A 27,864-nucleotide genomic window follows, 5' to 3' on the forward strand; every position below is an offset into this window, starting at 1 on the left:
TCTCCGACGGGCTATGACGTCAGAGCGCTGCTGGTCAGGATGGCGGCTGTTTTCCTGCGGAACTTGCCCTTGTCCAACATGGCTGCTGTTCCCCAAGTGCTTCCGCCGGCAGCGGCGTCTGTTTGCCCTCAGTGAAGATGGCCGAGCGCAGTGCGGAGAGGGCGCGGTGTGGCGGTGGCTGCGGTGAGGATCAGTGTGCGGGGCCGGGCTGGCGGCGGGGCTGTGCGAGCAGCGCGGAAAGGCGAGGCGAAGGGAGGCTGCGACCGTTGCCGGGCGGGGGAGAGGGAAGGCTCCTTCTGGGGGACTGGGCACGTGCGCGGCCGTGAAATGGCGGCTCGGGGCCTGGCCGCTGCCTGCGGCCCGGGCCGGCTGTGGGGCCGGGGGATGTCCCGCTTGCCCGCCGCAGGTTGCAGGACCCCAGCCGGTTGCGTCTTAGCACCCTGGGTTCCCTGAGAGCCGCCAGTGCCTTCGCAAGGAACAGTGTCTGTGGGTTCTAACAGTTTACAGTGATGTAAACGAATTAGTTGTAAGATGCTTCTCAGAGTTTTCGTCATAGGAAAAGATTAAATAATCCGTAAATTTCTCCTTTCCACTGCACCAGCGCTTGTAATACTTTATTCAAATTACAATGGACTGTTTCTGTTGTATAAGATTCTTAAGTATTTGGCATAACCAGAAAATTGGAAGTCAAAGGTGAAAGTACTTTCCAGTAGTTAACTCTGCAGGTGTTAACCTGTGTGTAGTAAATTGTGTATATACAAATATACAAAATTGTGTGTATATATATAACCTGTGTGTATAACTTAGGGCACCGCATGGAGGCTGTGTGGGACTATTTGTCAGCTGCTGTTGGAATCAAGTCATAAAGTTGTTTCTGTCAGCTGTCCTTACAAGCAGTATTCAGAAGTGCTGCGTTGGTATCCATATGTGTGTCAGTGCCATAAGATGGGAAAGAGCTATCATAAATTGCCCTAATATATCTCAGAAGTTACTGTAAGAATGATGATCTGACTGCCTTTTCTTGACAGATGCACCCCAATGGCGAACAGCACCGAGTTCCCATGTACAGCTTGAATAATCAGCGCCATATCTGGCTTCTCTTCAGAACTCATGGTTTTTTGCCAATACTTCTAATCTTGACACTTCACCAGAGAAGAGTTTGAGAGTTTCTCAGTGTTTTTTTACCACGTGAACAGGGGTCATAGGCCACTGCTATTATGTCCTGGGTACAAGTTGCAGTCAGCCAATCCAGTGAGGATATATTTGATGAAGATGCAGATGAGATGTATCTATTAAAGAAGGAATGGAACAACACCATGAAAAAGAGATTGAAGGTATTTCTATAAAAATGATTTAATACTCTTTTTAGCCATTTTAGATTTACTGACACATAGCTTGATATACATGTGAATGATTTATAGGGAAAAGTAAAAGTAGCTGCTTAAAAGTTATTGTGGTGTACTTTCTTCTGAATATCAGGAAAATGTGGCAGAAATTTACATAAACGTTTCTTAGTAGTCACCAGAGCAAACTACTGTTTTACCAAAAGACATTGGCTCCTTCTGCACAACCATGTGCATTTATAAAAGGTAGTGCTGAGTTGTGATGCAAATTACTTGCTATGTACTTGTAGGTGTACCCCTAGTAAATGTAGGGCAACAGAGCTGAACACTGCTAATAAAGAAATGTGAGCTGTTTGGGGTTTTGAATAGAGTTAATAGTCAGATTATAAGATGTGTGACTGAATGTGCAACCACAACTGGGCGTTGTGGTCTGTGTAGGTCTTTGGTTGGTTTATTCTCCTAGTGAAAAATACATTTTATGAAAGCTGCTTTCCACAGCCTTTGCCTCTCTGCAGTTCTACAGGGAACAAAACAAGTTCATAAACAGGTTAGTTTGACAGATACCATGTCAGAATGGGGCCAGTAGGCTTGTCTGCTCACAGTTGAGCAGCTTTTGGCTGAAGAACGTGAATGGCAACTGATGTGTAGGCAGTTGACGAGGAAGGGTATTACAGCAGACCTGGTGTAGTTTCCTTCATCTGAGTTTCGTGAAAGGACTGGTTTTCTTAAGGAACTGTTTAGTGGTCTTACACAAATCCCTCTGATATTTATGAGTAGATACTGCAAAATTATGAAGTGTTATTGAAGTTAGAGTTGTATATTGGGCAAAATAAATATTTGTGTTCCAGACTATTTTTCTAGCAAGGCCACCCTGAGCAAATAGGAGTTTTCACTTTCACAACTTGAAATTTTGATGTGAAAAAAGTTAAGAATTATTCTACGTAATCTTTTAATGTGGTTATAATATAAAGAAAGTAATTTGCATTACAATCATTAGCTGTTTCTTAAAGAAAGCAGCCCCAATGTTAAGTGTATTTATATGTGACTCAGTCAATCACAGTCTCTTTTTCTGGTATAACTCTTAAATGGAGTGAGGTCCAGCAAATAAAGGAGGAATACTCAGCAGTTAGTTTTGTGAAAATAAAAAGATTCCATGTAGATGGATTACAGATAGGAGAGTACCTCTCCTAAAGGGGAAGCTTGGAAGCCTGCATATCTTTTTAGATAGAAATAAGAAGTCTATATGTGATATTCCTAAATCCATTTCTCACAAAGGAGTTGGTAATCATTAAAGGAAATACGTTTTCCTGCGTATTTGTCTTACTTTTTTGATCTTTCTAAAAGTAGTTTCCCTATTTTCTGACTTTCTGGGGATCCGTTTGGGAAAAGTAAAAAACTGCATCTTACAGGTCAGTAAATCATAATACACTGCAGCAAGCATGTTTTGGTTTGGCAGTGGGGGTGTAGCTGTGAAGGATGTTCAGATATAGAAGCTGTAACTTAAGAGATTGAGTACTTGTGATACTTGTTTAAACTTCTTTTTTTATTGTTGTTATGCATTTGTCATAGGTCCACTTTGTCATCTTGTGAACAACCTGTTTCGCTGCTCTTGTTACAGGAAGGCTATAGGGATGGAATTGAGGCCGGGAAAGAACTTGCACTCCAGACAGGCTTTAATCAAGGTTACAGACATGGTGCCGAGCTGATGATTACATGTGGCCAGTTCAAAGGAACCCTGAAGTAGGTTACAAACTCCTTAGGGTTAAGTGTATGTGGAGGGTGTGTAACAAGGGAACATGCATGAAGTTTTTTGTTTGTTTTAATTAAAAAAACAACCAACCAAAAAACCCCAAAAACTACCAAAAAAAAAACCCCACAAACCCCCCCCCCCGCCCATTGTAAAACTGTACAAAGTGAGCAACCTGAGAATTCCCAGATCTTGAAAACAGGGAATGTCTATGTGGGTGTAGAAGTTAAAAAAAAATCTCTTTCAGTTGCTCTTCCAAAATTGTCTGAATCTACATCTTTAAGCTTAGTATTTAGTTCCACTGCCTGAATTTTCCATAAAACGTGAATGATACATAAATGATTCATATGTTTCATATGATTCATATGATTCATAGGTACCTTGTCACATTGCTATCTACCTCCACCAACTGGAGATGTAGATGCATATAATCACTTTTGTTGTTGTTCACTTTTCAGTGCTCTCTTATCCTGGTGTCATTTTAATGGACATGATTCTGCTTTAAGTACGATAAATAATCTTCTTGATGTGGTTGGAAAGTATGAAGATGATGTGCTTAAGTATCTGAATTCTACTGAAGAACAGCTGCATCTTGGACACATTTTAGACTCTGTTCAGGACATGGACCTTAATCACACAGCTGGGACAGAGTACAAGGAAGTTAAAGATGGAAAACACGAAGACTGTGGCAGCTCCAGTGAAAACATTTGTAGGAATAATGGTGAGGTGGGTTCCTTGCAGTCTGAGTGCAGGAAGGCAAACCTCTGCACAGATCCTGAAAAGTCAACCCTTGCTTGGGTTAAAAGGCAGACTATTTGGTTAGTAGAACAACTGGGTTTATCACTGGATATACTCTATCATGTCCAGCAACTGGAACATTAGTTTTTCTGTCTCAGAGTGCTTAAAACTATCACAGCTGGTTTTGATTCTTAGTTTGTGGGCCATGTACAGGCTGATGCATCACTTTTCTTTTAGGAAAATCTGATTTTGATGCTTTACAGGAGAAGTAATTTTTGTAAATCTTCACCATGATTTTGGCTCATGGCAAAACCCCTCACTTTCAGTCTTTAAGGTAACATTCACAGAAAGGGGCAATGACCAAAGCTCTACAAAGAGTTACTAAACATGTTTCTGTTTTGTGTCAGGAGCTCCCATTCCACCCTCATTTTTTTCTTGGCAGCAGTTTGGAAATGAAGTGGGTCCCTCTAAATTGGTCCCATCCAGTATCTAAAGAATAAATGCTCAGTGCTATGGAAATGGTCAGTGTTTTTGCAGAATAAGCTGCTGTTGATGATATGCTGTGTGTAAAATAGAACATGATTTGCTCCTGATTCCTAGAGTGCTGTGACTAGTCACCTTTTGTCAGATTCTTCATCTTATCTTTTGTAACCATGATGCAATGCACTTCACTGTTAAAAGCTAATTTTTGCCTCCTTATATAGTTCTATTTGTCAATTTTGCTGAAAACACATAATTTTCCTCAAATGCAGAATTGCTGACAATTCCATTGGTTTACTTTTAGACATCTACTCTTACCATGTCAGACCACACTAGACATGTTTCCAGTCTAATGAACATCCTTGTGTTATTTTTGTACTTACTTTGGCAGTCCCTCTAGCCTGAATTCTTTCCCACATTCCAATAATGTTTTTCTCAAACTCTTCAAGTAAACCAAGCTTATTCACCACCTCTTAGAAACACATCAGCCACACATGCCTATTTCTGATTACTTTGTATTTCTGTGCCAATATTCTATATTTGACTTGTTTTCTTGTAGCTTCCCTTAACTGTAGCTGTAAATTGCTCTGTTCACAAAGTTTGTTCTTTGTGAGTGCCTCTGTTTTACATTAATTAAACTGATTTATAGTAAGTTAGCAGTTTACTTGTTTGAAGTTTCTCATAACTCCTTTATATTGGAGACAAAGGGAGTCTAGACATAGTAAGATTTTGAACAGTCAACTATAATTTAAAAAAAAAAAAATCACAAAACCTTTTCATACTTGGAGGCCAGAAAAAATCTAAGGCAAAAATTCCTTGTTTTTCACAGCCTGAGTTTACCACATTCTTACTAAAGACTGTTGTCCTGTCAGAGTTGGCAGACTGTAAGTTTGGTTTCCTTTCAGTAGCATTTCTACTTTAGGAGTAAGCAGTCTTGCAGTTCAGAGTCTTGCACTGAACATATTTATGAAATAGTGGACAAAGAGGGGTGTCTGCATTTATTGTGTATATACAAAAGTCATTCAAGGAGCTTTTTCTCAATTTAGTTCACATAATGTTAACATGGATAAACAGTAATTTTCTTCAAATGCCTGTGTTCTGTTATAGACTGTATCATGTATGTTAGACACAGATTTTCTCTGTATGCTGGTAGAATATGGGGCAGACAGTGTTGGAAGTCATTTAACTTTCCTAACTAATTTTTAATTAGTTGTTTTAACTAATTGTAAGCAGCGCCCACTTTTAGCCAGCACTAGTTAAGTTTCTTCACAGACTACTTTGATTATTAAATCACTGAAACCTTAAGTTTGTTAAAATTAAGCCTGACAATCTTCACTAAACAAAGCCAAAGGGATTTGAAGGTTGGGCATCTGGGATCTTAAATTTATGGCCATTCAAGGATGCTGGAGTAACCAGAAGATATAGAGGAGATTAAGGCCTGGAAAGTTGGAGACTCTCTGTTTGAGAAAAAGATAAAAAAAGGAATAAAGGATGTGGACCAGATTAGCATGAAGAGAAAGAAGTCAATAACGAAAAGGAGATCGAACACTAATTAATGAAGAGAATTATGTAACTTAAAATCAATGAACATGAATGTCTTTGTTTGCAAAAACTGCGTAAGTAAGTTAAAAAGTTCTGTATCGGGGTCAGCATTGAGGCTGGAACTTTGTCAGCACACACATCTCTTGAACAAAATGATGTGTGTGGCTGACAAAGTAATGGCTTATCTTCTAACAATAAAAAGACAGTGTTAGAGGGAATCTTATTTGCCCCGATGATTTTGGAGGTTTTCAGTAACAAGACAAAATAAAGGTTAATAGAATACTGTTAGACTTTCCAGATTAGGATGTTTAAAAATGCAGATTCAAGTGAATTACTTTTCCATATTTAAAAGTCTGCAAAGAGGAGACACCATTCACAAATTACTAAGTAGACTTTATTTTTGCTTATAAAACCATCAGGTTTTTTGTCTGTCATATCAGCTTCTATACTAACTATGGAATTGTCTTCCTCCACAAAGTTTCGGTGCATAGTGAGGGGTTACTTTTTTTCCCTGTTATCACCCAGAGCTTCCAGTTTGGCTGTAGAGAGATTTTCTTTTGTGCTGTCTGTATTATTTGGCTTATCTGTCACTACCCAGTCTTGCTGACCAGCCCCAGAAAGGCTTTCTTTGAGACTGTTAGAATCTGTAGTTTGCTCCAGTTGTGGTTCAGGTTGTTGTTCCATGTCCATGTCTTGTGTTTCACTGTCAGCTTTCACCTTGGCAGCGTTCCTGAAAACAGCTCTCATGACAACTGGGACTGACATGCAACTGAAGAAAGAAATGACACATTAGTCACTACTACAGACTTTACCCGTTCTTTAAAGTACTTCTGTTTTTCAAACTGTGGCTGACACCTGAATGAAAACCAGCATTACCTCTTTATGTTTTTGTCTGGTACAGCCTCGTGTTACATTGTAACCACAGTATAAACTATATGTGCTGTACCAGAAACATACATTGATACACTGAAATGTAGTGCTGAATCTTTGAACTTGGGTGTGCGAAGAAGCTTTGACTGAAAGTGTGGGAGGGTCTGGTCAAAAAAAAATAGTCATAAGGGTGCTTCTAGTGAAAACCAAAACTAAGAATATTGAAATATATTCTTTCTTGTTGAGTTTTATAATTGTAACCTTCATGTTTTGTACAGGTACAGATCATATCTTTTCTAAAACACTATCTGTACTGGAGGAGTTTTTTTCCCACTCTTAACCTGGTTCCAAAAATAGTACCTACTTTGAAATCAGGTTCAAAATCCAAGCTACGTTGATTTTGTTGTCCTCAAAACAGCTAATAGTTGTATAATAGCTTATACCAAACCAATTAGTGCTCTCAGACTATGCTCTGAATCAGTTTGTCTAGCCTATGTTCATGTATTGCAACAACTTGCTCTCTTGGAATTTGTTCAGAAAACAAGCCAGAGACAGTTTTGGAGACATGCCATATACACCTCACTTTCTGAAGAGAAGCACTGATTACTATTAGGTAGATGTGTAAAAAAAGACCTTTCCATGCTATTCTAAGTTATGCTAGACATGAGACTGTCATCAGCTAGAGTCTTCAGAAAAACATCTTTTTATAAAAGGTAAAACTCTTCATTCAGTAGTCTTTCCCTGCTTCCACATGCTCTTCATCACTATTAATGTTTAAAATTTTTGAAAGACATACTTAATACACTGAAGTAACTTATTCCCACTGTTGTATTACAGCATTTTACTAGGGTGAAGTTTTCCAGTTGCTGAGTTTACGGCATTATGAATGCACGTGATATTTCCATTAAATGGATATCTGATGTTTATTCCAACTGTTATAAAATAAAACTACTTACCGTTTCACAGCTCTTGCTATGAAGTCATCACTAGAATTTAGAGTTGGATCTTGAGGATTTAAATGAAGGTGACATTGGACTTCTCTAGAGGTTATAACATCAATTACCACTAAGAAGGAACGGAACAGAAAAATGTTTGTTTTGAAATACTTACAAACACTGAAAACCATCCTTTCATTTTAATGCTTGAAGAGATGTAAAACTGAAGTCAGTGGAAAGAGGTTTGCAGCAATATATTTACATGACTTGGTTTTTCTTAATATACTTAAATCAGAAATTGTAACTATTTCTATTTATTAATTAAATGCAGGGCAAGACAAAACAGGACTTTAATATTTGCATTTACTTTCTGTATTACTCTGCATACAGAACACATTTTAGTAAGTAGTTTATACACAATTGTTACTTCTGTGTTTTTCATGGGCTGCATGCTGTTGAGTGGCCCGTAGAATGTTTGTAACTGAGAAGCATAGTGGAAGAGCCTAGATAGAACCAAGTCCCTTGTCAGCTCAGTAAAGAGGACAGTAGCAATTGTTCCAGACATACCACAGGCTAAATTCTCTTTCACAGGATGAAGGAAAAAGACAGAAAAGCTGCTGTTCTTGTGTGGTACCACTTCAAAGTAAAGCAGTTCGGAATCATCTAGAAATAAAATTACTGTTTAGTGATATCCACCATTGAAGTTGGACTCTGGCTGAATTACATGCCAGAATTTTTTAAATACTGATACGACAGTCTTAATTATTCATTGCTTTGACAACTTAGTTTATGCTTATAGAAATGCCAAGCCTAGGAGATGTTAAAAAAAAATTCAATACAGTGTTAAGAATCTTTTATGATACTCCACAAGTAATGACAGTTTTGGCAAGGGAGCAATAAAATCTGTTAACACCCAACTTAGAAACTAGTTTGTCCCTAATACTTTGCCATCACTTCCAACCACACAATTTACCTTCATGTATATGCTTCTCAGAGACACAGCTGCTAATAAGAGTGTTATATGCCACTTGATGTCGAAGAATCTCTATTACGTCAGGCACGCACTTTGGATGATTAAATGGGATTTTACTGACCAAGGCTCCTGCTAAATCAGATTTTTCTGAGCCCTTGTTTATGAAGTAACAGTGCTTTGGGCAATCTGGAAGAGACTAAGCAACAAATTTGGTGATATTTCAAGGACTGAAAACAGGAAAGTAAAGATTGATGTTATCAGGCAATTGTACAATCTGACAACAAAAATAATTTTGAAAGATACATTTCTAGCATGTCCATCATATCTCTGCATTTCTAGTAGAAACATAATCCTTAGAGGAAGCTAAATGAGATCCACTCTCCCTCCCAAATGCATCCAAATTAGGCAAATATACCTAGAGCCACATGGTCAGGAGTTCAAGTATCACCAATTCTTCCAAATACTTTTAAGAGCCCTACAGGCTATAGAAATGTTAGTGACCAAGATAATAATATCATAGTAATGCTGCTTGACAGTTGCACAGACAGGATAGCAGTTTTGCCAGAAATCCCTTCTGGACATCAGATCACTACTACTTTCTTTGGAGAGGTATGTTTGGCTAGAGTATCTCCTGATGATTCACTTGAAGAGGAGGAGGAAATAGTAAGAAAAAGTTATCACCTGTCCATGGTGACAGTGAATCTGTGACAAAATTAGAAGTGCACTATTGTGTTATCTACTTCAGGATGCCAAATGGGAACTGTCCCCTTAAGAACAGGACAGGGCAGTTAATTAGGAGGGTCTACATTAACAAAAGCTGGATAGCTTTTTCTTGCGTGTTCATGGACCAAAAGGATTTTCCCTACATTCATTTCAAGGTTAGAATGCAATTTAGTAATTCTAGAAGTAAAATCTTTAAACTCAGAAGTAAAACCTTTTCCCACCAAGTACAAATATTTTAGGGAATTGTTGAAAAATTACAGAGCCTTTCATGTGCATCTAATAGAACTGACAGTTTAATTCCATTTTACAGAAGAGCTTTGCCAAACATTATTTTAGCATGGTCTTAATTTACTACTACCTTCTGTACCACCACCTCGAGGACCAAGAACTAAGCAGGCAATGGGCTCTACGAACACTGATAGTAGAACAGAAAAAAGTGCCCTCTTCTTTTGCTGCCATGAATTGCAAAATTAATGTTTCCTACCAAAAACAAGTAGATCTTTGAAGCTTGTCTTGTAGTTGTCCTGTGCATAAGTCTGGCAGAAAGCATCTTAGCTACAATTTTATATTCTAAAACTTTACATCTAATGCAGGCTAAGTAACTGTATTTCAATAATGTGGTTATTAAAAGGAAAGCCTTCTTCAGTTAAACAACCTTGTCTCTAGATAGCAATTGGCATCACTGTTGTAACACTTTTTTTCCTGCCAGTCCCTTTGAAAGGAGTCAATAATCTCAGTGTTACCTAATTAAGAAATCTCTTTTGTTAAAACAGTGTGACATGCAGCATGATGAAGATCTTCAAAAATCTAGGTAAGTACCTTCTTGGGACTTGCTCCTCACACCAGTCATTAAGTTTCCTTCTTTTTGAGGCATTAATGGTAAAGTTCTGAGCAGTTTTTGGAAGAGTAAATATTTGTGTTACATACAGACCAATTAGTATGACTTCAGCAGCCAAGCACACAGTGTTTCATTAATGAGGATGAGAAGCTCACTTACTTGAAAGGATCTAATAGTGCTTCGTAAATTGAACTGTTTCCTAAAGAGCACTTAAATATTGTTGGGATTCTGGGAAACCTACATTGCTTGCTTATGGGGAAATGGTAATTCAGTATATATATCTTGCGCAACAGCATGGTGTGTGTCAAATGCACGCTATACTTACCACAAGGAAACAAGATTTATTTGTAGACAAGTCTTCACTGCATTTTTCTTTAAGAGTAGACTGAACAATTAGCTCATACAGTGGAGCTAGTTTCAAGCCAGAAATCTGAATTCCTGAAACCAGGTCATTATTTTTATTAGCACATTTTTATTAGCAATTCGGTTATGACAGTAGGTTATGAAAGCTACTATTAAAATCAAACCCAGTGTTTTGAAAAGACAAAAATACTAATTTTCTTTCTTATTCCCCTTTTTTGCTATTGGGAATTTGAGGTAGAGTGTTTAACTTTGCCTGTAATTGTCATATCTTCTTAGAACTTTTGTTTTGCACTGGTTGTTAAATGTTACACTTGGACTGATAGAACAGAATTATGTTCTGCCCAGAAACAACTTTTTCCTCTTGCAACATTAACACTGGGAAGTAAAAAGCAAATAAGCAATGCATAATCACACAAGTACTTAGTCTTAAAAAACAATTATAACATGCCTGTGAGCCTCTGTATCTCTTCAATACTGGATAAGGACATTGGAACAGGCTTATGAAACTTCAGAACAAAAAGAGCTGGCAAATCCATGCTGAGTTCATCAGTCAGTTGCAAAAAAGCAGGATTGCTAGGAAAAAAAATTGTCAGAATGAAACCTTTTTACAGAAATTGCCATAACAAGGACTCTTAGTGCAAGGACACTATCAGGTCCCTAGCAGTTTATTATGTTCCATACATTTTCTGACTTGAAAAATTTTTTGCTTTATAAATGCAACTTTAACAGTTTAAAACATGGTTAATGTGAAAACTGACAGAAAGGAAAAGTGAGACGCAGAAACTGAGTGATGTTTTTTACAAATAATTCTAAAGTATTTTATTTTGGAAAGTTACTTCAGGCTTTCCCTGCAGACAGCACTGAGGTAGAGAGAGATGAGGTGTCAGTACCCATAGTAGGATGACAAACTATTTTGTGTATTTTAGGTGTAATATCTTTCAGTATATGCTTTCTTTACCGTGAATCTATGAAGGACTTGTTTGTTGAATACTAGGAAGTTAAGTAATATTGTTCCAGTGGCTCTTTCTGGCTTCAAATCTATTAATAAATTCATAGTTCAATGCAACTGACACATTTAAATATGAACACAGTACCTTTGAAGTCCATTTGGGAAAACCATAAAAGCCAGAGATTACAGAGGGTGCAGCTATGGAGCATAAAGGCATAAATAAAACAGAGGTTCCTGTTTCAGCAGAGGCTAAATATGTTATGCTGAAGTTAGTGCCAGTGTTTTGTAAATTCATTTCTGTATTGACAAGTATCCAGAGCCTCACCTGTCCTCTCCAGCTCGAGGATCTACAATTAATGGAGAAAGAGGGAGTTTGTGGAGTGCATCTGTGCTTTCAATAGTTACAACTGTTTTTGTTCCACATACCTGGGAACCTGAGGGAGAATGAGAATGGCATTATTTTCCTTGTTTTAGTGTATATTAATCCATGCATGCAAAACATACAATGGTAAGGACTTGGAAGGTCAGGTCCAACTGACAGCCACAGTGGTGTGGGCAGTGAGGAGAAGCTTGCACTGACCACACCCAAAATGCTAAAGTTGCCCAAAGATTATAGCAACAATAGCTGAATCAACAACAAAGAAATGGAAAGTAGTTTCCTGATGGACATTAAAACTGTGCTAAAGTGCATCACATAAACTGTTCTACTAAACTAGAATTTTAAACTTTATTTCTGAGCTTTCATTCATTAACTTTGCTTAATGAAATGGGTACTATTGAAAAACTTTTCATGTTAGTTATTTCTGCTGAAATAGCAGAATAGCTGAAATAGCTTTACCGTGATTTAGTTCTGCTTCCAAAACTTGATAGGGAGAAATGTAAAATTCAATGTTCATTGGGGTGCCTGAGGAATAAAAAAAATAATGGTTACTACACAGGTCAATAGAGGAAATATGTTGGGTACCCTGACACAAAGGTGAAAAAACCAACACTGTAGATGGGCAGAGGGGATTCCTTGTAAGAGTACATCTCTACTTACAATACATGTTCAATATATGTTTTGTATGTCTGTATGTTATCTGAGAATACAGGCAGAGTAAGTCCCTACAGCAGGTTTTATTTATAGTAGAGGATCTTTCCTGTACACAAAGATCAACTCAGTAGTGTTTTTTGATTACAATTCTTTGAATTCAGAAAAGGGAAAAGAAAAAAAAAGGGAGAAAAAGAAAAAAAAAATCACCTCCAGTTCTTGGCACCAGGTGTCCTACTTTTCCATTAAGTACTTCAGTAACTCTGTTTAGATCCTGTGTTCTAGTTCAAAACACATCTTAATTAGTGTTTCCTGCATTGCAGTGCTAGCTAGGCTAATGTAATTTGTAATTTTTATCCTTAATCAAAAGGAGACAATGCTTTCTTGGAAGTAGATTGTATGTCCAGTTTCCAAAACACCACAACTTCCACATGTGCATTACTCCTAGGACTTGGGTTTCCACTTCCCCTGTATCTGAGCTGTTTCATGTTGCATTTTGGTGTGCTATTTACCAGAAATTAAGGGGATCAAAAATATTAGAGTGGCAACTGGTTGTGCAAAGAATGAGGACATAACCTGGATATACTAACTCGAACAGAACCAGTCTCTGACCTCAAATGTGTTCATAGCTGATTACATACAGCCATACATTTACATAGCTGTGTACTAACTCTGCAGTGCATTAACTTACAGCATAGATGGGACATATAATCTATTTAACTTATAAATAATATTTACTGATATATCAGTGACCAGCCAGGATACAGCATATTAGCTCATAGTGTTATTATGCTTCATAAGGGAAAACTGCAAAAATAATCCAAGAGTGTGTTTCAAGTTACAGAAGGCCATACCTGCCAAGGTATGTGTATGTAACTTAACAGGCATAATATCAGAGAAGATATTTCAAAAATCCAGAAGGAAAGCACTACCCTCAACTCTGATTTTCTGAAAATAATGAAAATCCTTGTACAATTACCAGAAGGTTTAGCAAACTCTGTTCCCCATCCATCTGTAATCCTACTCTTTGAAAGGAGAAATGAGAAAAGGAAGGAGGAGACCTGGCATCTACTACTCCTGATCTAAAACTTGAGGACAAAATGAGATACCTGAACAATAGAACCCCAAAAGTCTATTTTACTTCTGCCACAGGGAGATCTAAACATGACTGCTGACTTTCAGATGCACTGTTTGCTCCCAGTGGGTGGTCCTATGCACACACTCCCAAGCTCTCTAACCAACCAGTTTCCCAGGAAGTCCCTTAGATAAAGCACAGGAGATCAGTAGATCGTCTCGTTTGGTATGTCTGGGGTTGACAAAGGCTTCAAGCTTCCCAGTGGGAGAAAACTTATTAGCCTTCCACATCCTGCTCTATAATTAGATCTGGTTTTTAGTGAAATGAAGGGGTGTGGGTAGAGGTAAAGGGACAAAGACATAGATTATGTTACCTGTCTAGAAGAGACATTGAATAAAGGTCTTTTTCAAGGGCCTGCAAAGCAAGATATCCCTTAGCTTTCATTTTGCTGGGAGAGAGAAGAGACAATTTGTTATTTTTGTAAGTGAACAAAAGTTAGGCTATGGATTTCAAAAGTTTTTCAGTAAAAAATAACTGCAACCTGTTTCCTGGAATTCGATACATATTTGAAAGGTCTTCTAGAATCTTTCCAAAGGCATCATAGTTCTTCATCCTAGCAAAAAGAAATAATGACTATCACACTACTAAATGAGATAGAAAATAACTCTTTTATATGTAACTTGCTAGAAAAGACACCATTTCAGAGTGACAGACGCCCCCTCCTTATCAGATCAAGTAGCAGTACTGATTTTAAATTTTCTTAGAAGATACCAAAAAATGTGAACCTTTGGTTTTGTTTCAAGAAGCACTGTAATTATAGCTGAAATTGGCACTGAAGTAGGCACTACTGAAAGCAATAAATGTACATGAAACACAAATTTGACAGCTCATCAGCTGCAAAATGCTTTTCTGGATGTTCCAATAAAGCTAGTCATATAGTACTACTTCCCTAATACCATCCATGTGTACATTGCTCTTTTCATTAAAATATCAAAACTGTATTAATGCTGCACTTCACAGCACCATGTGAGAGAGACAGACCTTAAATACAACTGATAGATACATCAATTAAAAAAAAAAAAAGAATGGTGGCTTGGTTTGTAAAGGAATGGTTCAGACTGCTCAAACCCCAGAATTCCTGTGGATTCTAACTTGCTGTGACAGCCTGGACCTCTGTTCAGACTAACCCACCAGGTATTTACTCACCTGCTTAAGTAGATTTTACATGAGGTTTACAAGTCTTACTAGACTCTGTGGTGCTGCAGTCACACAGACAAGACCTTCCTTCCCTTCCTATGCAGATGTGGCTGCAATGTGGATCAGCAGAGACAAAATAAGCCTGCCTGGACTTTGACATTGGGACAAACCCTTTCAAAACTGGAACGTAAACAAGTCACTCAGCTCTCCACTGTCTCTTTCCAGCTAGACTAGTGGGGAAGCAGGGAAAAAGGAGGGAAGCAGGCATGCATGGTGCAGAAACAGACACAGCACCAGCCTATGCATTAGCTGGCTGGTTCATCTTGATTTTATAGTTACTTTGAGACTCATGGGAAACATTACACATATAACAAACTGCCTTACAACCAAATAAAATACTACACCAAGAGGTGTAGAAGGGATACTTGTGCTTTGTGACAAATCTTAACAAAACCAGAAAAGCAGAGAAGTAGCACCCACAGTACCAATGGTAACTATATGCCAATGTTCAGAGCCAAACTGCTGGCATTAACATCACTGGAAGTCAAAAATATAGGAAAATACAAGTTCAAGCTTTAAGACATAGATGTTTACACCCATAAAGCTAATATAACTTCCTTTCTGAGGAAAAAGAGGGCTGGAAAAACTGATGATGAATAATATAAAAGAGAGGTGAAACACTCAAGGTCAATGATTATTGTTTCTCTTTTTACCTTCCCTTTCTACTATTTTGCCACAGTATTTAAGTAAGAATCCAATTTCCTAAATACACTCATTATTATTAAAACCTGGAACCTTGATCATATTCACTGAAGAACTTCTAAATAGACTTTTAAAGTGATGGCCTGACCTGGAAAAGCAACTATTCAGACAGAACAAAACATGGTAATAAATAAATAAATAAATAAATAGTGCCCTACTGCTACATGAGAAAATTGGGGTCACATCTCTCCCTATATATTTGCAAAGAAACTCAGGCCATGTGACACCACCTTGCTTTCACTGTTGTGAGAGAAGCCTGAAGGACATGTAGTTAAAGTATTTGCATAAGGACAGTACAAAGACTGTTTAGTATTTGATGGAATGAGGAGAGGAAAAGTAATACCTAGTTCATATCTGTAAATCTGCCAGTTCTGAATTATCATCATCAGTCCATTACCAAAACTATGGGTCCAAGTAGTTCTATAATTCTTGCAATTAAGACAAAGGCCAGTATTACAAGGCTGTGTTTGGCAACTAGAGCCAGTGTATTGGGGATTACTCTCTACGGTTGCTCCACTGAAGCAGATGATTCAGTGGAATGACTTGAGAAATAAATAATCCTGGAGTATCTTTTCAAACTTATATTTGCTACAGTTTTAGCCTTGAATTTACAACTTGGAAGCAGGTAATAATAGTTACAACTTCCCACATATAATGGAATCCAAAAAGGTGTCAATTCTTCTGTTGTTTTCTGGATTCATATTATTTTTCCTGATTCTCTTTCCTTCTTTTTTTTTTTTTCCTCTTCAGTTTTTACACTGGAATGGTTCTAGCATCAGGAATTCCTTTCCATTCAAAATGAAACCCTACACATGATTCTTTACCTTAGAAGCTGCACCAAGTCATCACAAACCTACAGGAATAAGAGACAGGAGTTTCATCTTTCTTGCCGTCCTTTGTGACACATCTTTTATAAGCATTTCATTAGTAATGATAAGCTTGATCCCCATTACTTTTAAGTAGCTGAATGGTTAGCATAAAAAACCCCCCAACACTCAAAAACAAGACTAACAGTGCAATAGTTAAAAAAAAATATTACTATAATAATTGGAAGAACAAAGGCTCTGTGAAAGAGGATAAAATTAACAGAAATAGTTTGTTTTATAACAGTAACAATACAAAATAAAAGAAATACTCTTTCCAGAAAAAAAAAATTTGCATCTTGTCCAGTTTTCCTTTTGTTGGTAGTGCTAGAATTCTCTGAATATGCATTTCCATTCTAATGATATTTCCCAGCACTCACTGATCAACAGACCTGTGCTGGTTAGATGAACAATTTGAAATTCCAGGGTTGACTTCAGCTAAAAATAATGGACAAAATTAACTCCAAGGTAATGTAGTAATTTGGATACTTACTGATAAAAAACAGAGTTTATGTTCCCCAACCCCCCACAAGAGCTTGTTGTTATACCTTTGATCTGAAGGATTGTTTGTAATCCTGTAACAACTGCAGAACATGATATGTGAACTTCAGGGTGATATTGCATAAATAATTTAATATAAATTTTGCTAGAAAAACATCTCCACTAGTAGAAATACATATACTCCTAAAGAAGTCAGAAGAAAAAACAGAATAGCTCCAAGACATCCATTGAGAATATATATTGCACTACACCTTGGTAGGAAAATATTTTAAGCCCCTGTTATTTACTATATACTGGTAACATTGAAGTATGAAAATAAAAAATATTTATGCATGATACCACAACATACTTGGAAGGTGGGCCTGTCAGCTGACTTTTACTGTAATACTTAGCACTAGAGTATGTAGTATCTGTAACTGAGTTGTAAGTTTAGGTGAGAGATTCAGATGCCTAAAGAGGTAGCTAGTGTCATGCACAGGCTTGCAAGTGTGACAAGACCAAAAGGAAGTCAAATCCTTTCTGACATGGCAGCTGGAAGCCAGGTGGGAGACCGCAGGGTGGTGAGAGACAGAGAAAAATAATTTTACCACAGGAGCTTCTTCAAAGTGAGCCAACTTTACATCCATCACATCTCCATCTTTCTCCAGCTGAATTTCTACATAAAACATCATTGATGTTATGTAGCAGGCAGTCCCACTGGGGCTAACATGAACAGTAAGTCTGAAGAGAAAAAGGAATAAAAAAAAGAAGCTTGTATATATAAAAATCCTGTCACTTAAGAAAGGAAATGAGTATAGTTCACTTGGTCGTGGGAAGAGACACCAGGGATGCTTCAAAAATAACTCTTCCTTGGCTCAGATTCTGAAAACTATCCAACTGGGCATGTATTTGTGCTCTGCTCTTTGCATTATCATGTTGGTCTGCTCAAAACTATTAACCTCAGCCTGCAGCTTTGGGATGTAGGCATTTATGCCCTCTCTTTACCCAACAACCTCCTCCACAAAGGGCTAATCAAAACAGGCAAATACACTCCATTAGAACACTGAGCTAAAAAATAACATTCTTGACAAGCCATCCAGGTATTCCTCTCTGGACTTGAGGCCATGCTTGCTCATTTGCATTTATACATAAACAAACTTACCCTTTTTGTCTGGATAAAAGTTCCAGTGTGTCCATCACAGAAAACATGGATTTAGCTGCAAAAACCAGAAATGCAATTTAACGAAACTGCAATGATCAAGAAGTAGAACCAGTATTATCTTGCTTTAAAGGATATGATTTACGTAATGAGAAAATAGTATCTCTTGAATGACTTGTTATTAATGACAACTATTAGTCTATGATTAATAAGTGCTGTTCTGGGTAGAGAATATTCTCAGGCTCTAAGAACAGCTATAGCCTGAAGGCTTAGCCCAAAGACAAGTCGCAAGTCTCTTGTCTCTTGTCCACCTCGGTGTTTGTACATTTGACCTCTTTGTGAAGAACATCAATAGAGAAGGATTGGTAGATTCCACAGAATATTAAAAAATATACTTTCAGTTATCCAACAGATCATTACCATTTAATGTCTTCTCTATCTTCTCCATGCAAGAAAGCAATGGACCATCTGGAGCATTACTGACAGGCCTCCGAAGTGGGTTATCCTAGCACATTTGTGAAAACAAGAGACAGAGAAGGATTCCTTAAATTACTAGCTAAGAGACACAGCACACAGGTGCCCTGTACAACAAAACACTGGCTATTTGTTTTTCTCAAACACAGAGGTCACCTACGATTGGAGCTATCTCTGAAATGGCAGCACTGAATGGATTTGGGAAGATGCTGTTGTGCAGTAATTACATACCAGATGCCTTTGGAGCAAGGAGCAGCTTTCCATTCCCTTTCCTTTTGAGCTGATCACTAAATGTGTCAGCTAATTTCACTGTGCAGCTAGAGATAAGCTAAGAAAATACTTGTGTTTTTATTTTAGAAAAAGTCTGCCTGAGCAAATAGATCAGTAAGTGCCACAGGAGTACTTTGTTAGATTGGGATACAAGTTTCAGCTGAAGATATTCACTTCAGTAGCAAGCCAACTCTCCCAGTTTCTCTTCAAGCTCTTGTCTGAAAACTTCTCATACTTCACACTTCAATTAATAAAGAACACTTACTGCTGAAGAGTTTTCACTTTGTTCAAATTCAGGACATTGTTTTCAAAGTAAGGCTTCAGTTAAGCATTAATAAAAAGAAGCATGAAAACAAATGGGAATTTTTATACTGAGCTCACAGCAGTTGTGCTAATCTACTCTGTACAAAGATGATTGTTAAATTAGCTACTGGAAGGGCAGGAAGCATGGTATATCACAGCAGCAGAAAGTCTAGATAGCAGATTTCAGACCAGTTTCTAAAAAACAGTGTTTTCACCCAGTCCTATAGGCAATAAGTTGTCTTTACATATCATGAATATGGTAACGATAATGAATGGAAGGTAACCTAAACTAGTAGACAATCAGTACTAACTCCTGAATAGTTAAAATAATGCATGAAACAACCCCTAAAGTGTTAAAATTAGGCAGGAAATTTCTAAAATATATTGTCCTAAGAAAAATGGGGAGCCAGGCTACACTAGGCACCAAGTTTTGCTTGGGGTTATCTTTTGTTTGGTTTTGGATTGCATAGGGGTTTTTGTTTGGTTGGTTTCGCTTGTTGTTTTTGAAAGTCAAACAATTTTTTAACTATCTTGGAAACATACTCTTATACTACATATCCTTCTCTCACCTAACCTGTGATTCTTACCATGCAAAAATAAACAAGTTTCAGAGTTTCAGTCCATGGCCTTTGTTGGTATTTTAAACGTAACTGTTCCATTAAAGCATTTGTAGAAATAGCTGTCACAACACCTGAAAAACATGTCAAAATGTTCTAAATATAATGGCAGGTATTTACACTGGCAACGAGAAATGTTGGAAGAGGACAAATGTAAAACTTTGCTAAGGTCATAGATGTTATGCTTCAAAGAAGGAAGTAATAAAAAAATGTTTTACTTGAATTTTGCACATACAAACATCTAATTTTTGTAAGATTTGGACAGAAAAAGGGTAGGGGGAGGTTTTTATAGGCAAGTATTCTCAATATTAAATACAGATATGCAGCCCGATCTTCAGTTTGTTAAACAATTAGGCTTTCTTTACCAATGCACAATTTCATGTGTATTCTTAATAAATACCAAGGCTTTGCCATGGACTTAAGATATCCAGATACACCCACCCAGAGCTCATTAAAGTTCACTTTAGTTAGAAATAAAAAATTAGAGATCAATTTTTATGATGAGGGTGTTGAGACATTGGAACAAGTTGCTCAAAGAAGTGGTAGATGCCCCATCCCTACAAACATTCAAGGTCACGTTGGACAGGGCTCTGAACAACCTGATCTAGTTGAAGATGTCCCTGCTTATTGCAAGAAGGTTGGAGTAGATGGTCTTTAAGGATCCCTTCCAACCCAAACTATCCTGTGATTTTGCAGAGGATAATCTCAGTGCAGGGGTTTTTTGGTTTTTTGGTCATTGGGATGGCAAGGAATGAGAATGGGGCTGGGACAAGGAATACATTCAGTTCATCATCTGTCTCCTTATAAATATTCTTTCTGGCCTTATACAGAATCCAGATGTACAAAGAAAGTTTTTTGCTGACATGTGATACTTCCATCATCATTACTTCCATCAGGAAAAAAACAGGAGTGAATTTCCTAATACATCAGTCTGAGATGGGTAGGAAGACTCCAAAGTTATTAATGAGAAGAAATTGAGTCCCACAACATGCCACCCACTTTGCTCTGCCCCAGAAGCAGAAGAAATATTACAAAGGGCTTCTTTGACTTAGTGGACACAACAGCCACAGAGATGTGTCCCCTTTGAGCCAGAGGCACTGCATGGGGAAAGAGAGATGGACTAGGAGAGGGACATCTATACCCTTTGCATACACCCAGGAGGTATAGTGAGTAGGAGCTGGCAGCAACTTCCTCCTGCAGGGAGGATGACAGAGCAGCAATCACAGTCCCCTATAGATCAGGCCACTTCAGCCAGCTGGAGGAAGGGGAAGCAGTGGACCCCAACCAGCTCTTGCAAGCACACTTGCTGGGAACATGCCCCGACTCACCCATGCCTTCATGCTGATAGAAGGACTGCAACCCACCCTGTATCTCCATTCACACTGCAAGAAACCAAGGCTCCTTTTGTAGCACCTGCAACACAGCACCCATATGTGCTGTGCAGGGCAAAAGTCTTGCTCCTTCAAAAAACTGGTCCCCAGGGGTTAGTATTTGAACTTGAGGCACAGCAACATCATCTCTGCTACTTTTTCCAAGGGGTACCCTGTTGGCCATGTTCTTCCACATCTAAGTCCTAAGGAGAAGGCATAATGTCTATCCCTATCTTTTCAAATGGTGTAGTATTCTGAGACTGAATTTAACTGGGGGACAAAGGCAGCGGGAAGTATGATAGCAACAATCACTCAGCAAAACAGGAAAGCACTCCAAAAGGGACTTTTTAGTGGTGCTTTTTAGTGTAGGGAATTAAAAAAAAGGTATCTATAATGTTTGCATTGTATATGTGCATCCTTTTGTGGCCACCTTAGGTTGCAGTCTGCTTGTACATAGGAATCAGTGCACAATGGCAGTGTGAGGTTCAAGGGTTAATCCTGAACCTTTGTACAGGCACTAGCTCAAAATGTGGTTACTGGGGAATGTCAAGGTCTACAGCAAGAAGAGCACATCTCCTACATAAACCCTGGGTGGCACTGTTTCAGGACACCTTACAGCAAACTTTCTGCTTTCAGCTGTTATCTGTCATGCTGTAGTACCTTAAAGTCTCATAGCATATAAAATAGATTATTTTTGACTTGTTTGTAGAAACCTGAGTAGAAACTAAATAGTTCATTGGCCTCACTAAGATTACAGAAAAAAACTAAGCATGGGCTTAGGAATCCCAGGAGAAGTGTATGTCAAGCATACTAGTTAGAGAAAGCCACTGCAGCTGAATGAGTTAAATATATTTGCATTTCAGCTTTTACAAAGGAGGTGAACTGTGATTTCAAAAGTAAATTGATGATGTAATTCAAGACTTGTGGCAGATCACATTTCTGTAAAATTATTAGTTTGGTGTATGCTATTAAATATTAATTTGCTTTTTAACCTGACATTAGCAGCGACCATAGCTATAATCATGAGCTTTACCTGTGAATTGGTGCATGAATTTAAAACATGTTTTCAGCATTTCTAGGGGATCATTTTAGCTTAGGTTTGTTTTAATAATCTATCAAAATGTTTTCTGCTGAGCAAGAACATGTACTATGGCCCATGTAAAATAGGTTGCCTCAGGCCAGATCATAGGAACGGGTATGTGCAAATATGACGTACCACAGCTTGGTAGTGCTTAGTATTTTTGTGGCATTTTTCATAAATGTTTGTGCAGAGCTCTTTGGAGTCTCTGTGATCTTGATACTAACTCCAGTGGTTTGATCATGTCCTGAATAAGCAGAAAAGTAAATTATTTGCTGACTGTCTTGAAGAGAACACTTCCAAAACAATGGAAGAAAACATGCCACAGCGTACCTTGTCTGCATAATAGCTGTTCTGCAAATAAACAGAGGACTTCAAGTTTAATTAGTCACAGTACAGTATGGCTGATAAGCCTAAAATACAAAAAAATTAAAAAAGCCTTTTTCATTGTGCTCAAACATATGTATTTAGGTAAATGAATTTGCATCATTTTTCCAGGATAGAGACTGTGCCAAATTTTCATAACACAAATATTTCAAGACAATTATTAGCCTTCACTTAAAATTGCAGGATTGGCAAAAATCACATATAAGAAACAGAAGCTTAAGCATTATCAGAAAGTTCCTCAGAATAAGGTGCTGTTCCACTATTCAGAACTGTCGTATCAAATTACTGCACTCAAGAGATGAGTTAAGAGTAATGAATAATTAAAAATGTTCTAATTATAGCTTCTCAGGCATATTAAATACACAAATGTTTAACTGGGTCAGTTCATGGGGAAAAAAAAAAACAAAACAACAAAACAACTGGACATGCATTATCATGAGTATAGAAAATAATCAGAATTAACGCATGAATCCTGCATGCCCATCCGCTCTGGATTAATCTCTCTTTGACTGTTCACCAAAAACTGCTGCTGAAAGAATCCTTCATGTGCCCAGTTACTAAATAAGTTGTCCCCAGAGTAAATCCTCTTTGGCTCTCAAATAATTGCAGGTTATCTTATTCCCTTTTAAAGGGCATGCTTCTTAAGGCACCTTTTGAGAAATTATTACTACTTGGTTTATTTTTGTCATGGTTGTCTGCATCTTGCTAAATTCCTGACTCTGTAATATGCTTCACAATGCATGGCCTGGGCACATGGTGTTTCATATGAAAAATAACATTTTGTAATTTCATAGTTCTAACATTTCTGATGATTTTTCCATTTCATTGAATGGTAATTTGTTTTTCTGAGAAAGAGTCTGTTGGGGAAGATGAAACAGGAAAGCCTTATAAATATGATTGCCTGACAAAAGATTTTGGGAATATGAAAACTACAGGCAACATCGAAATGAAAGCCACTTTTGAAATACCAAGTCTTAGTTACTGAACAACTGGAAAACAATGGTATGGCCAACTGAAGGTAATCCCCTCTTGATTGAACAATACCCTCTGCTTGCAGGCAGGTCCAAGGGTCAGAGCAGACCCTACTAGCTCAGCAGAAGGGGTCCAAAGAGTAGTTTTTAGAAGTTAAGATGTAACACTCTATGGTAATATAAGAACTCTTATAGGCTGTATGTAAATGCTATAGGATTTGTATCTTGTATTAGATTGGTTAGTGACAATTAGAATATTCAGTACAGAAGATGATTTATTGTATTGTAACCAGGACTTCAGACACTCTTACTACACTCTCTCTCACAGACACTCTTATTCCTCTCTCTCTCTCTCTCTCTTTCTTTACTTACCCGCTTGCTCTCTTGGGCCTGCTCCAAGCTGCGTCTGGCAGCTCTAAGCAGTGCCCCTATACCCACGCCCTTTGCAATAAACCGCATGTTCCAAGATCTGACTTCAGAGATCTCTCGTCTCCGTCCGTCCCGACCGTCCGACCCACCCAAAGCTCCCGCAAGAGTCAACATATTTCTCATTCATATTATTGCATGAATTCAATTATTTTTTTCAGTGAAGATACCCTAGATTTATTATAGAACATAAGAAACCTTGGCTTACTGTTGATACATTTTAGTGACAGCATTTCAGAAAATATTCCAGGTATTTCATGATCAGTGCAACATTGGTAGGTTTTTTTTGTTTCTGGTTTCTTTTGGCATACTGAGGGTTGCTTTTTTTCTATTAATCCTATATCTAGTCTTGATTCTTTTTCATCTACAGAATAAAATCAAAATAAATCACCAGCAATATATCTTTACTGGCCTGCATCCAGCACTTTATTGGAATTGCATCTTTCCAGAAGCCCTCAGCTGAACTGCTGACCAGAGAAAACAGTGGCTACATAACAGCCCACAGTAAGTCTAAATACAGAATTGGGGCCTGGGGCAGTCTCTGAAAACCAGTGGTTCCAGCTAGAACTGCAGGATGTGTAAGAGATGTTGCTGTAAATATGAGGTCAGAGCTAAAAGTGTGTTCTTTCACAAAGTGCCATGGGATTTTAGAGTGATCAGCAGTGACAGAACTATAAAATGGGCACATAACTGGAACATGAATTGATGTTCACAAAAAATGATGAGCATTCAAACAATTCCTTTATCTATCCTAGGTGCTCTTCCATCTAAGGCAGAATAAACCCAGTGCTGCTTAACTTTTATCACCTATAGCTTAGTCTGATAGGGTCTATAGTTTATGGCTTTACAACCCATAAAAACTACAGTATGCTTTGTTATCTTTCCTTCAGTCTCTACATCATGTCCACAGTTACAGAGTGTGAATATTTAGCTCCTGAGAGTAACATCAGAATGTTGATGGGTGCATTTTATTTCACTACAGCCATATAGACTGAGCCAGTTTTACTTCACTACTTACTGAATAGCACTTCTGGCACTTAGTCTGAGACACTTAGCATTGGCAGGCTTTGACTATTTCCTCCTCCTTCACTGAAAGTGATTAAGATCCTTCAAAGCCAAAGGCTGTATAGACAAACATCAGAAAAATAGGTTCATAGCAAATGACCATGGATGTAGAAACACATTGACACAGACAGGGCATATCTTTTCCTCATAGTCAAGATATGACTAACATTTGATTTCTGCTTGACATTAGCAATATAATCTCCAAGTAGTTCTTGTCTAAATATTTTCCCAAAGGCCCTGGATCCATGTGACCACAATTTAAATAACCTCATGAACAAACATGTGAGGGCTGCCTTCATGTGTGTGCATTTTCTCTTTAGACAGTTTCATAGGACACCATGATTGCTATTCATAACTGAACATTTGTTTCTTTTTCTACATCTCTTATCTTCCTAAGAGTCTTCTGATCATTTTTGTAACTAAAATCAGGTGTTGCACCATCCTTCATGTTCTTCACTGACATCAGTCAGCATGAAATCAATGGAACCCATCACTTGAGAGCTGCCACAGCTCTCCTTCAAGAGAGAGATAAAGTGAATGTAGCTGACACATAATCTGCACAACAGGGCAAAATTATGCTGAAGGTCTACATTGAAAATGTTACTGGTAGAAGATGGGGGGTGGAGAAGGAGGGAGGGAGAAAGGGGAGCTAAGAATTAGTTGAGGAGCTGAAAATAATGATAAGCACTGAGGAGATCACTGTTGTAGTGAAGAGGTGTAATACAGAAAGAGAATAATTGTGCTTAAAGCAGCTCTCCACCAGTATGTCTCAAAGCTAACCACACAGGAGCCAGCTTTAATTATCTTGTTTTTCCAGACTGGGATGCAGAGAGATGGGGAGAGAAAGTGACTCCTGAAAGGCTGGCCACAGAAATAGGAACCAGACTGCAATTTACCTGACTCTACTCTAGCACATCCCCATTAGAAGTAAGAATGAAACCAGCAATGAAAGAAAGAGGTGGAGAAAGTGACTAGAAAATCACAAGAAAAAGACATGGAAAAAAATGCGATGTAAGTATGAAACCGTATCAAATATGAAAAACAGAAGTAACAGAAAAAGAAGAACATGAAGAGCAGAAAATACATAAAAAGGAAAAGATTCAATAATTACATAGACAACACTAAAATTTGAAAATGATACAAAATTTTGTGTTATTTTAATAACAGAAAAATGAGATGAGTTTAGGTCTACTTGGAGCTATTTTAAACCAATATTGGTTTGGAGATGATTGTTCAGCTTAAGTGTTCTGGTTGAATATATATCAGGATATGGATTATATAACATGCAGAATAAAAAAAGAAACAGCACTCAGTGGCAAGTACTGATTTCAATAAAATAGCATGTGGAAAGGACACATTTTTCAGGAAAGGCAGTACCAAAGCTCAATCCCAACAAATGCCAGTTAAAGATATTACACCAGTGCCATGCAGATAGGTACTCCACATAAAGTACACATTTTACATCACTCTATGTTGGTTAAACAATTTGACACTGCTTTTCATATCTTATGTTTTAAAACTGAAGCTAATTTAACAATGAAGACTTGTTATAAATATATGCAATACACATTCAATTATACATTTTAATGCTTTTATATTTTTAGACACTTGGTAATTCCTTAATTCTGTTCTTAAAAATTTTTAAATGTTCTTAAATCTTTTTGTCCATTCTTATATATTATGAACCAACTTCGCTGTAACCCTCAACTTTCAGATTTTCAGGTTCCTAGTCACCTACTAGAATGATATAATTTGTCCTATTGAATGACAAGATGAATGACTGCAAACTCATCATTACTCATGAATTCCTTGTTATTCAAGTCACTTAACCTTACTTTCTTTATAGGGATGATGCATTTGGGGATGAATCTCTTCAAACTGGTAAGAAAGCTGTAAGTGTTAAGAACCATGACTAGCTCAGATGGAATACTGAGAATATTGTCATTTGGACAGCTAAAAGAGCTAAGGAAATTCAAGTATCTCATTACCCAACATCTTATTACAGTCATCCCACTATGGGTTTTTTAGAGTGTATGTGTTTGTTTGCAAGTGTAGGGATACACAGGTGACAGGTTTGCAGGCAGTCACAAATGATGTGAAGCTTCTGGGAAGCTGACAGATTAAGATGTCCTTGCACTGAACAAGAGTAGAAGGAACAACTGTCCACACAACCTTTGTGTGTGTTTGTTGATTTGTAGCGTTCAGAATCTGTACTGAATTGCATATTTATTTATCTGTGCACGTCACAAAAACATTCCCCAGGTTGTATGTGCTGAAAAAGCATAGAGAAAGAAAGACTGTGCCTACAGAGCTTAACCTCTAATTGTAAAAGGGAGATAAAAGCTGGGATGGGAAATGGAGGGACTGGCCAAGATCAGAGCAAATTAGTGACACTGTGAGGTTATTATGTAGTTCAACCCCAGCTGGCAACTAAGTACCTTGCAGCCCCTCACTTACTCCCTTGCAGTAGGGTGGGGGGAGGGGGGGAGAACCAGAAGGTGAAAAGGCTCAAGGGTTGAGATAAAGACAGTTTAATAGGGAAAGCAAGAGCCACGCGTGCAAGCAAAGGAAAACAAGGAATTAATTCACCACTTCCCATGGGCAGGCAGGTGTTCAGCCACCTCCAGAACAGCAGAGCTCCACCATGTGTTACTTGGGAAGAAAAACGCCATCACTCCAAATGTCCCCACTCTTCCTTTTGCTTCTCCCACTTTTTATTGCTGAGCATGACACCGTATGGTATGGGTCATACAGCACATCCCTTTGGTCGGTTGTGGCCAGCTGTCCCAGCTGTGTCCTCTCCCAACTTCTTGTGCACCCCCAGTCTCCTCCCTGG

General features: G+C 38.0%; 2 protein-coding genes across 12 annotated transcripts in view; one reads left to right on the forward strand and one right to left on the reverse strand.

Moving 5' to 3' along the window:
* The first annotated feature begins 76 nt into the window (after positions 1 to 76).
* YAE1 (YAE1 maturation factor of ABCE1) lies at positions 77 to 24,364 on the forward strand. 10 transcript variants are annotated; one of them, XM_019285693.3, is made up of 6 exons: positions 77 to 183; positions 1,029 to 1,334; positions 2,962 to 3,083; positions 3,549 to 3,816; positions 10,125 to 10,162; positions 24,334 to 24,364. In XM_019285693.3, the coding sequence occupies exons 2-6, from the start codon at positions 1,218 to 1,220 to the stop codon at positions 24,347 to 24,349; spliced, it is 561 nt and encodes a 186-aa protein (XP_019141238.1). In that variant the 5' UTR covers positions 77 to 183; positions 1,029 to 1,217; the 3' UTR covers positions 24,350 to 24,364. The 10 variants fall into 10 exon arrangements, with proteins under 10 accessions (XP_019141238.1, XP_019141235.1, XP_019141237.1 ...); XM_019285690.3 differs by lacking the exon at positions 24,334 to 24,364 and adding an exon at positions 16,316 to 19,732; XM_019285692.3 differs by lacking the exon at positions 24,334 to 24,364 and adding an exon at positions 5,136 to 5,192 and having other exon boundaries at positions 3,549 to 3,811; positions 10,125 to 10,144.
* LOC104688901 (mediator of RNA polymerase II transcription subunit 1) overlaps positions 6,223 to 27,864 on the reverse strand; it is a 26,334-nt gene continuing 4,692 nt past the window's right edge. Inside the window, exons 2-17 of one of the 2 annotated variants that reach the window (XM_010398622.3) lie at positions 19,702 to 19,805; positions 18,488 to 18,572; positions 18,071 to 18,125; positions 17,517 to 17,649; positions 16,390 to 16,418; positions 14,148 to 14,219; positions 13,980 to 14,054; positions 12,742 to 12,812; positions 12,340 to 12,405; positions 11,827 to 11,935; positions 11,001 to 11,125; positions 10,515 to 10,627; positions 8,629 to 8,824; positions 8,223 to 8,318; positions 7,677 to 7,785; positions 6,223 to 6,619 (exon numbers count right to left, since the gene is read on the reverse strand). In XM_010398622.3, coding sequence (XP_010396924.1) covers positions 6,349 to 6,619; positions 7,677 to 7,785; positions 8,223 to 8,318; positions 8,629 to 8,824; positions 10,515 to 10,627; positions 11,001 to 11,125; positions 11,827 to 11,935; positions 12,340 to 12,405; positions 12,742 to 12,812; positions 13,980 to 14,054; positions 14,148 to 14,219; positions 16,390 to 16,418; positions 17,517 to 17,649; positions 18,071 to 18,125; positions 18,488 to 18,572; positions 19,702 to 19,805 — 1,709 coding nt within the window. In that variant the 3' untranslated portion in view covers positions 6,223 to 6,348. The remainder of the gene's footprint in view (positions 6,620 to 7,676; positions 7,786 to 8,222; positions 8,319 to 8,628; positions 8,825 to 10,514; positions 10,628 to 11,000; positions 11,126 to 11,826; positions 11,936 to 12,339; positions 12,406 to 12,741; positions 12,813 to 13,979; positions 14,055 to 14,147; positions 14,220 to 16,389; positions 16,419 to 17,516; positions 17,650 to 18,070; positions 18,126 to 18,487; positions 18,573 to 19,701; positions 19,806 to 27,864) is intronic. The other variant, XM_019285688.3, reaches the window with a different exon arrangement.

Source organism: Corvus cornix, chromosome 2 (genome assembly GCF_000738735.6).
Source record: "Corvus cornix cornix isolate S_Up_H32 chromosome 2, ASM73873v5, whole genome shotgun sequence".
NCBI lineage: Eukaryota > Metazoa > Chordata > Aves > Passeriformes > Corvidae > Corvus > Corvus cornix.

Bases quoted from the DNA above. Each gene is read 5' to 3' on its own strand.
- YAE1 (XM_010398623.4), top strand. From the start codon at position 1,218: ATGTCCTGGGTACAAGTTGCAGTCAGCCAATCCAGTGAGGATATATTT. The intron at 1,335-2,961 runs GTATTTCTATAA...CTCTTGTTACAG, and splicing joins CCATGAAAAAGAGATTGAAG to GAAGGCTATAGGGATGGAAT. The intron at 3,084-3,548 runs GTAGGTTACAAA...TTCACTTTTCAG, and splicing joins CAGTTCAAAGGAACCCTGAA to TGCTCTCTTATCCTGGTGTC.